A 10,872-nucleotide genomic window follows, 5' to 3' on the forward strand; every position below is an offset into this window, starting at 1 on the left:
TATTCTCCAGATATGGCACCATCAGATTGCCATCTTTTTCGTTCGCTGCAACACCATCTTAATGGGAAAACGTATGCAAATGTGGAAGATGTTAAAGAGAACGTCGACATGTTTTTTGCTTCAAAGCCAAGTGATTTCTTTTAGCAGGGCATTAACAACCTGGTTGTAAGATGGAAAAGCATCATCGATAAGAATGGAGACTATTTCATTTGATAAATATTTTTGTTTTGATGTATAAGTTGTTCGGGTTTTTCATCTAAAAAAGCGACATTAATTTCTTGACTATATAATATTTTCAATAGATAGCGAAGTTTCATACAGCTCACCGTGGAAGTACAACAGATAAGATTTGATGATGTTATTGTAAGATTATCAATTAAACTGATGGACGAATAGTAACAATGTATCAGTCTGCAATGCAATTTAATTCAGACAAATAGGGACACACTTGCAGTAAGGTTCACAATAAAAATAAAGCTATTATTAACTCCAAAAAACCTTAGAGAATAACAACAACTTACATTATAAAGCGAACAAATGATTTATTATTATTATATTCACAATACGTCCGACAGTAATTATTGTGTGTAAATCCACATATGAATATACTAAGCAATACTTTGGCGAAACAATAGCAATTCTTAACATCAGATTTAAAACGCATTGGCTTATCTTTCCAAGTAGATAGGTATGTATCTTCACTAACGATTATTGACAAAAAAAAAAGTTGTACTACGATTGTACACGACTGAAGCCTTAACAAGAAAGCTAACTTCGTGAACATAAATCAGGATGTGATCTTACACGATCAGAGAGGTTTACTGATAAGTGACATTGATTGAAATCAAGTATTTGCGGTCGATTTCATTCAATAATAATAATTCTTAAAGTGAATCTTTAGAATTTCCATTTGAAATAGGAGAGTTACAAACTAAAATGTATTCATTGTAATAGAAAGTATATAACAATGATTTGCTTGAAATATTGTTTGAGTTTCGTGGAACGTTAGTTTTTCTCTTATTTTTTTATGGTTTCTATTAACTTTGTAAACTCGCTTTCTCTTTAATATGTTGTTTTCCTAAAGCTAGAAAAACACTTTTTTTTTAAAAAATGAGATATCATTTGATGGGCAGATTTATTCAGAAATTCTGGTGCGCGTTCCTTTTCATGACAAGGCACTACAGTAGTAATTAAATGGACCTGTAAAACGTATTAAGTGATAAGAAAAAATATAGGCGATCTCCAAGAAATTATTTGGCTTTTTTAGCTTACTGTTTAAGAATAAAATCAAACTTTGGGATATATATTTTTCGTCTCTAGATGCAGGAGTGGCGCACCGCTAGAAATACGATGTGTGTTTGCTTTGTTTTTGTTTCCATAATTAACCAAACTCTCTTCAAGAGTCAAAGAATTTTTCAAAATGCATAATAATTATCAACAAACGTGACAAAAGTTTGAAAAGTTCAACCCAAAGGTTCATAAAGTATAGCGCAGTCAGTCTTACATAAAAAGTTTCAGATCTGACCTTCCACCATTACAGGCAGTACTGGAGACAGTTTATTTTATTTATACATACTATTTAGTCTGTTTTGGTCTATGTGTTATGTGCACACCTCAAAATGGTTTTGCTGATTGAGTCAAAATCTAGAATCTATGTATAAATAGTCATATGCTCTAAGGTTAAGTATCTTGAGAGAAATTCATTGAGTAGTAACCTCAACATTGGATATCGTGCCATAAATATTGTACTATACTTGGCTTATTTCATTGTTTTCCAAAATATATCTTTGCATCGTATATTCACAAATAGTTTCGGGCATTTAAAAAGGCGCAGAAACTTTTTACAGGTAATTTTCTTTTCACGAGAGTTACATAACTCTGTAAACTTTATTTAAGAAATTTCAATTCATTAACACGTTCTTGTTCATTGTTATTAAGCACAAAGCTGCGCAAAGGGCTATCTGTGCTCTGCCCACCACGGGTATCGAAACCTGGTTTTTAGCAGTATAAATCCGCAAACATACCACTGTGCCACTGGGGGGGGGGACATTCATTAACATACTATGAAAATTTCTATATACTTTAATTATTATATGTGTAAATTACAAATAAAATATGGTTTGTTTGTTTGTAATTAAGCACAAAGCTACACAATGGGCTATCTGTGCTCTGCCCACCACGGGTATCGAAATCCGGATTCTAGCGCTGTAAGTCCGCAGACATACCGCTGTGCTACTGGGAGGCTATAAAATATGGATACAGTACGTAAGAAATCAAATATTGTTTTATTTGGAAGTAGAGTAGTACTATATATGGACTCATGGGTTGGCTAGTGTCTTTTAGCCTTCATCGATACTTCATAGAATTGATTCAAATTTTCACTATAACAATTCAAAAAAAAATGTTCGAGAAGTTTGTTTTAAAGAGTAGTAGTCACATCAGTATTACTTTGTAAATAGTCAATTAAAATACAAATCATTTAGTCATGTCCTCACCAGCCACTTCTTCTTGGAAAATATTTCTTGGTTACGATATTTATAGTGCAGATTCCCCCCCCCCCCCCAACTAAGTTACCACGTCCCCAGTGCTACAACACCTAAAGCTATGACTCTGATTTATAATTTCGGTTTAATTTATTAGGTGGGATTTATTTATTCCGTAAAATTGTTTTATTTGAACAGGAAAAAAACAATAAAAACATACACATATAGTGTAACAAATACAGAAATACGATCGTTATAGGTTATAGGAGGACACAAATATGCGTAATTGGTTTACTTTACCGAGTTGAAATAAGTGTGTTTTAGATAACTTTCAATGCATTCACATATAATTCATCTGACAAGCGGTGAGCTTATGAGCTCATAACACTAAAAATAGAATTATGATACTTGCGGTGATCACAGCGCAGATAGCCCACTGTGTAGCTTTATGCTCAAACGTCAAAACAAACAAACAAATTCAGACAAGTATAGTAATTTATTTTGAAAATGTTGTTTTTGCTTAGAAGTTCATTAAACACGTTTCCCGATCGAATGTTTTTTTGCGTTCTTCCTAAATAATGAATGAGGAACTAAAAAGGTGCAGTCTAGAGAAGCGTATGATCAAGCTTATCAATATAAACCATGTATAAGAATTACCATACACACGCAATTTTCATATACTTCTTGGTAACAAACAAACAATAAAAACATGAAGAAAAAAAAAAGATTCATCTTATTAGTCTTTGTATTTTTGCACAGTTTCATTTCAATAATTGTTGTCATTGTAAGATACATTGAACCGTTGGTTTATCTCCTTTCTGCCCCTTTGTACGTCTCACAAACGATGTTTTATTTGAGTTTTTCTTCTATGTTCGATTGAAATTCTGCTGTAGCAGTACTGGCTAAATGTCAAAGCCAAATGTTATCGGACCACACATCATTATCTTTAAAATGTATTTCATTCTTCTAGGAATCACGTTTGGAAACATAATTGAATAATGGCGCTGAAATTTTTGCACTCATTAATTCTTAGGTAATTAAAGATCAAATCTTTAAAATTTGGTTTGATAGAATATCACTTTTGGCAACGCTGTAAAATTTTAAAGATCTTTCCAGAAAGTTTATTAATTTTATAGTTTTTATCAATAGCAAGTCTAAATCGAATTGATGCAAAATACAATGGTATTTAAAATTTGTTTGTCATATCTCTAGTGAGTACAAACCAAAGGAAATGTACAAACATTAAAAATATTATATATGTTTTCACACAAGTTTTTTTTTTCCAATAATAACCTAAAACGCAAAGACTACAGAGTTAGTCTCCAGTCATCATCCTCTATAAAGGAATGATGAATTCTAGCCAAAATATTTTGTGTGTTGTTTATCTTTACCATGGGTGGACGAAAATACCTGGTATTAACTTAGAAACATTAGCGATACTCATAAATGCTGCACAGTAGAGTTTAATAATGTTCCTTTATCTGTTTTGACAGGTTTAGTGGTTCCGCTCTGTAATTGTGTCTTGTTCTAGACAAACATCTTATTTCCTCACTTGTAAAAGTTTAAATCATATACAGTAGAGACATTGATGTAATGAAAGTGAATGTTTCACGTTTGATCTAGGCTTGAATTGAATGAATTTTAATAAACTTAAAACAAGTTAAATGTAGTTACATTAATAATTGCTGCCTCTTCTGTTTTTTTTCTCGAAGTTTCGTTTTCGATTTAAATTGTTCTCCTTTTTGAAAACCTTGAGAGAAACTCAAGAAATAGCGACATACTTGAAAATTGATACGTATTTCAATTTGTAATTAATTTTTTGTTTCGGTTTGAAGAAAACATTATTTGCTGAACACTTCAAGATACTTATTTCATGGCAACATGTCAACGAACGACTGATTTTTTAGGTAGAATCTTAATATAAGGGACTTATTTAGCCTACATTGATGGAAAATGGATAAACTTCACGACGAGATTGACCTGGTTTGCTTTTGTTTTTGTCTCTAGTGTATAACGGTAATATTTTGAAATATATCGACTTTTCTCAATTTAACTGTATTTTAAATCCTCAATGTTTGTATTTCAGTACTAAATGAAATGGAAAAGTACGATTATATATTTAATGTTCAGTTGCTGCTTTTATTAGACTTTGTCTGAGGAATTAATACAGCTGAGCGTGTTTGAGAGAACTAGAGCGTGCACAAAACAAACATTTATACAGCTGCATGATCAGATGTTCAACTTTTATTTGCTATCGACTAGTCATTGTTTCATTTTCAAAGCAACCATTTATACAACTGCATGATCAGATGTTCAAGTTTTATTTGCTATCGACTAGTCATTGTTTCATTTTTAAAGCAACCATTTATACAACTGCATGATCAGATGTTCAAGTTTTATTTGTTATCGACTAGTCATTGTTTCATTTTTTAAAGCAAGCATTTATACAGCTGCATGATCAGATGTTCAAGTTTTATTTGTTATCGACTAGTCATTGTTTCATTTTTTAAAGCAAGCATTTATACAGCTGCATGATCAGATGTTCAAGTTTTATTTGCTATCGACTAGTCATTGTTTTATTTTTAATACTTAAGTTTCATACATGCAAGAGATTATCGAAGAGGTTTCAATGTAGGGCTTGACATGGCTTCGTGGTAGGGACACTTCACTCGCAACCTACAGTGGGGACGTTATGATATGACGGGCTATCCCATTGTTCGTTGGTAAAAAGTAACCCAAAAGTTGGTGGTGGGTGGTGTTCACTAGCTGTCTTTCCTGTAATTCAACAACAACAACAATAATAAACTTTCCGATAAGGTAAAGTAAGCGAACAACTACATTTAATAAAATTGCACACATTATATGTTATATGTGTGTATAGATATATATACATGGGAGAGGAGTAAAGTTTAAATTGAAAAATGAGTTACATCGAGAGATCTCAGAAATTATCTTAGCGATATCATACGGTTTTAAGTTTTATTTTAACCTGAAAAAATCTATAATAAATCAGTAAGGGATAATGGTGAACTTATAAGAATTTAGTCTTAGTTAGGACAACGTCATAACGGTTTCCTTCTGGGAACAATTCTCTAAAATCCACCAAAAATCGGTGTCATTTGGTCAAGAGAGAGAGGAGGAAAATAATTATTAAAATTTTGTCACCTTTAGTTTCCTTTATCTCTCACGAATCATATATACATATCTATAATTTAGTTTTGTCGCCATTTTCAAACTTTAATCTAACGCCCTTTACTAAATATTTTAGTAGTGAAAATGGTTAGTTTTTTTGTAGTAGTTGTTTCGATCATTTTCGAATGAGTTGTGGACGATACGTTGTTTCTCAGTCTGTTGAAAGAAGTATTATGTATTTGTTAAAGTCGTGTTAGATAACATCTTTGCATATATACGTTAATTATATGATAAAGATGGATTGTGGTGTTTCCACTGATAAGCATGTCTCTGTAATTTATTTGAAGTTAAGCGTGTTGTTCAAGTTTTGAACACAAAAACACGCCATTATCATACAGGTATGGGGCCTTTGGCCTAATTTTCATTACGGTGATAAATGGAAATTCACGACACACTGAAGGATTTTTCTCAGACACAAAATATCCACCAGGTGCGAACTGTACTTTTAATTGTGTATGTTTTTGCTTAGCTTGAGAAAACAAATTGTGATATTTTTCATCCACCTCTCCCCTACGAAAAATGTATCATTGTGTCACTTATCACAATATTTACTTAAAAATAAATAGTATAAATATAAAAAAAATAGGGCTATTATGCTATTCACTAGAATGTGGTTCAGAATAATCTAGAATTATCAAAGAACCAAATATTCATAAAATCTTATGGATTTTGGTTCTGGTTTATATAATTACGATCGTTTTGATTGATTCGCTTTTTAGAAAGAGCATTCTGTGAAGTGGAAAAAATATTTCTAGTAGTTAATCAAAACTTTATCCGCGATGATTAATGTACTGATTAACTTGACATATTGTTAAATTGAGAATAATTCAGGCCTAAAGGCATTTTTTTATTTCATTAATTTTCCCTTCAATTATTTGACGTCACTGTGCCTGTGATTAATTTGTAAGACGATAGGGGGATGGAGGATCGATGTTTGCTGTCAACAGTTTTAAGTCACTAGCCTAACAAGCAATCGATTAGTTCGCCACTAGATGTGAGATCCATTTATTTTTACTGTTAGTTTTTCTTCTTTATCCCACCCAACTCTGAAACAAGCACGTGCGCTGCTCTTCCAACTGCCCGTGCCATGTTGTGCCCTGTGTTTGTAGCACATACATACAAGAAAAGATCTCACCCTCTACGAAGCGAGCCCGTCTTCGCATTGCATAGGTAGAGCATGCGTACTAACGGATGATAAGCCCGTAGGCTGGTTGAGGCTTAATTTCAATAAGCTTAGGCAAGTATGATTTACACCTACACGTGGTTAGAGGTGGGGCGTTATGTCACATATACTTCATCCTCAGCAGGTAAGTTGAAGTTTTGTCAGAGGTCCATTTTATTTTGTATTTGTTGAAGATATAACGTGGTTTTATTAATAAACGTTTACGGAAGACAAGTCTCTACTGGAAATGTCAACAGGCGAGAGTCAGGTATAATATAGTAATGTCTAAACGACATTTTCATGGCGTACTAGTACTAGTAGTAACCAATTCTTGTCACCACCCGATTTTATATTTTCTCGGTCTCAGAACAGAAACAGGGAGTCTTTTGTTATTGCTTTTAGTTCTGATATGCATGTTTCTTCTCGTCCTTCAAATAATTGTGTTCCCGTGTGTTTTAAGACAATCGTGATAATAGCACGTAAATATGGGTGGTGGTTGGAAGAAAATATTGATTTAAAGTCCACGTTAAGATGTAGCTCACTGTTTTAAATATACTATGCAGTCTCATCTTGGCGTTAACATCCAACATACATTAAGCTAAGAATTAGACTATAAATACAAGAATTAAGTGTTGATTAGTAATCCTGCTGATTCAAACTGTTTTTTTTTTCCAGCCGGTTACTAACGTTTTAAAAGACTTTGTGATTACGTTCAACGTTATTAGTTGGTTTGTTCAATTTCCAGGCTTAATGATTATATTTCAGTACGAGCCTATTTGTATATTTAAGGCTGGGAATTCTGATTTGAATGGACCAATTAAAACCCACATTTCCACAAATAAAATCCTATTCTGATCATTTGAAAAATATCTTTTAAAATACTATATTGAAATATTTTAGTTATATTTACTAGTTTAACGTGGAATAGCCGAGATAGAAAAATCAATCTGAAATCTATGTAACAGTAACGTTTTACGAATTTGGTTTCGTAAATGACAATTCCCAGTTATGTAACCCTGATTATCAAATTAGTATAAAAATAAAGTATTGAAAATATGCACCTTATAGTTGGATTGATAATGCATGTTTGCTATGAACAAGCGTGTTATAAACACTGGATTATATTTATGTCTCCGCAGATATACATTCTGTTTTTCTATTGTTTTCTCTTTTTCTTCCAAACACTTTTCAATCGACCATCATTCCTTCATTTCTCGGTGGATTGACCTGAGACTTGGTAGGATTATATCTTGGTCCAATACGGCCAAACTTCTTTTTCATTTAAACCTTTGTAAGGATTTTATGGGATCAAATGTCAAACAACTCAAAAATGTATATTTTTGGGTTCTGTGTGGTCATATTTGCAGCAATCAAGATGAAAATTGGTACAAATATAAATTTTCATGTGCCCAACACATTGACATACGAAAAAGTTGGATTTGCCCATTTATGGTCATTTTATTGGGTCAAAAGATCACAAAATAATTTTAGGTTGTTTGGTCCATTTCTTGGCTATATTTCGACCAGTGTATGTGGTATTTAGTACTAAGATACTCTTTGTAGATCCCAAACAACGATATAGACAGTTTTAGAATTTTTGTCTTTTTGCTCAATTTTTCAGCGAGGAAAGCACAACTTGGGGCTTTCGTGACCTGTACCAACCAACTTACATTGGATTTGGTACAAATATACCTTCTTGCAGGCCCTAAGCAGAGATATAGACAGTTTTCGATTTTTCTGATGTCAGAATTCGCCATGTTGGGATTGCGTGTCGGAGACATGTTGCATTCGCCCGCGAATGTTCTCCTCTTTAATTTTAAATCGATTAAGTGTTATGATCGTGCTTTATTCGCACTTCCCTTCTTCTTATGTCCATCAAATTTATTTGGGTACTGCATATTTCTATCAGGAATTCACTCGTATCAATGTAAGCCTAAAAAATGGTATTTGTTACTGATAATCATTAACAAATTGATTTGGAAAAACGTGTCTTACTGGCAGCATATTACTTTCTTCCTTCGCCTCTCTGTTTATTTGTTCTTTCTTCGCATCTCCCGGTCTTTTTTTCTATTTTCTTGGTTGAACTCCCATCTTTTATATGCCTTTCCCAAACCCATGGGGAAACCGTCCCCTTTCTTTTTGACCTTACACCTGTTTCTCGTATACTGGATTATAAAGTTTCATACCATAGATGATCTTGTCGTTTTCTTATCGGTTGAACTTAGAGAGGTGGCTGCTAACTCCAATCTTTTTCTAATCACTTGGAGAACTGTAATTTCTTTATTAATTAGAGACTGGCCAAAGGCCGGCCACTTTCACACCTCTCCCAACTTCAGTTGATATTCCTTACACCTTACTTGGTAACATTAAGTCCTATGCAATCTCTTTGTGTTATAAATCCTCTCATATTTCACAGTCAATCTCTCATTATTGTATACTCAGCTAAAGCGTCCCAAGTTGAGATATTCCTGTGTATATGGCTTCACCACCAAACATCATAACTCAACCATTTCATCATATACGTCTTCAAACAAGTCAGTGGTTGTTTCTGGTTCCGAGTTTTCTTTTTCATCTTATCACAAAATTATCCTATTTGTGCTCTTTCTGTAAGCATATGTCAAACACAACTCCCGCTAGCAAATCTGTTGTTATCATATTTCCTTCTCTGGCTGTTTAATGTTTCAATACACCGTTTACTTGAAGTTTTTCATCACTCAGTAGCTCGATCTTCCATTTTTTTTCCATTCGTTCGTGGGTTTGAAGAAGGTTCAGCGCTACCTGGAACACCCACAGCTTCTGCCTAAATTACTGCCTTGATTTTTTTTATTTCGCGTACTACCCGTAATGACTTGGTTGGAACGCTTGGCTGTCTGTCTCAAAGTAGTTTAAAGGATATGTTGTTTTTGATAACATAGTTTAAATGACATCCTATAAATATTCTGTTGTAATTTTTATAATATCCATAATAACCTTGTTTAAGAATAATATAAACATCTTATGATCTAACCTTTATACTTTCCATAAGAACATGATTAATTATATCTCGTAAAAAAAAAAATCCTGTATTCTAATCCTCATATTACCCGTGGGCTGGGCGGTGACCCTGCGGTTAGTGGGTCAAACGGTGAATCCAAGGGTCGATGGTTTGTGTCTCGTTGCTGCAAGGTTCTGCTTCGGATTTTTGGCCCTTATAAGAGTGACTTACAAATCCCACTATTCAATTAGAGTAGCCAAAGGATTGGCGTTGGGTGCTGTTGATTACCTGCCTTTCCTTTAGTCTATCAACTCGTAATTAGAAACAGCTAAATGTGCGCTAATATCCTAAACAAACGTGGTTTAAATGACATCCTGTGTTATAATATTCATACTACTCATTATGACTGGGTTAAATGGCATGTTATTGAGTGTCTTATATCATGTAACTTATATCACCGATATAATAAGCAGCGTAAACATTATAAAACTGGAATTGTTAATGGTCTAACCTTATCTAGTTTCTTTTAACATTTTGATCTATGTGTTGAGACCTGTTTCAGATCTCATTGAAGCGATTCTGATGCTTGCTTTAGACATTATTTAAACAACATGTTGTATATAACAATGTTGTTGGAGGATATACCTGTTGTAACATACTGATATGATATCAATTACATTGTTTTATGCTAATGTACTATACATAATATCCAAATGATGTATTTAATAATGCATTTTATATACGTAAAATGAGCTTCATAAACGAACTGCTAACTAAAACAATGTTGGAAAAACTGCTTGAAGCAATCATTATGAAATTTTCTTCACTAATCCTGTTTTCTGTTCCTTTCACATTTTTCATCACTTTTTGAAATCCAGATCAAGAAAATGTACTGATAATTAGATTTATTTTGGGGGGACTGAGTGTTTGTTTGTTTATTTGTTGTTGAGCACAAAACTACACAATGGGATATAATAAATAAACTTGATATGCCGAAGATTGTTTAATCTCGGAGTCTAAGTTCAAGGGAGGTCCAGTTCAATCTACAACTTGATCAACGT

At 33.2% G+C, this 10,872-nt stretch overlaps 1 protein-coding gene across 10 annotated transcripts in view; it reads left to right on the forward strand.

The window, feature by feature from the left end:
• LOC106474893 (coiled-coil domain-containing protein CG32809-like) overlaps positions 1 to 10,872 on the forward strand; it is a 386,694-nt gene that overhangs the window by 130,380 nt on the left and 245,442 nt on the right. Inside the window, exon 1 of one of the 10 annotated variants that reach the window (XM_022383689.1) lies at positions 6,749 to 6,982. The exons of the other annotated variants lie outside the window; for them this stretch is intronic. Within the exon in view, the coding sequence (XP_022239397.1) occupies positions 6,919 to 6,982 (64 nt within the window). The 5' untranslated portion in view covers positions 6,749 to 6,918. Of the gene's footprint in view, positions 1 to 6,748; positions 6,983 to 10,872 lie in introns of those variants that run through there. 10 annotated transcript variants of the gene reach the window in all.

The sequence above is a fragment of the Limulus polyphemus genome, unplaced genomic scaffold (genome assembly GCF_000517525.1).
Source record: "Limulus polyphemus unplaced genomic scaffold, Limulus_polyphemus-2.1.2 Scaffold0, whole genome shotgun sequence".
NCBI classification, from domain to species: Eukaryota; Metazoa; Arthropoda; class Merostomata; order Xiphosura; family Limulidae; genus Limulus; species Limulus polyphemus.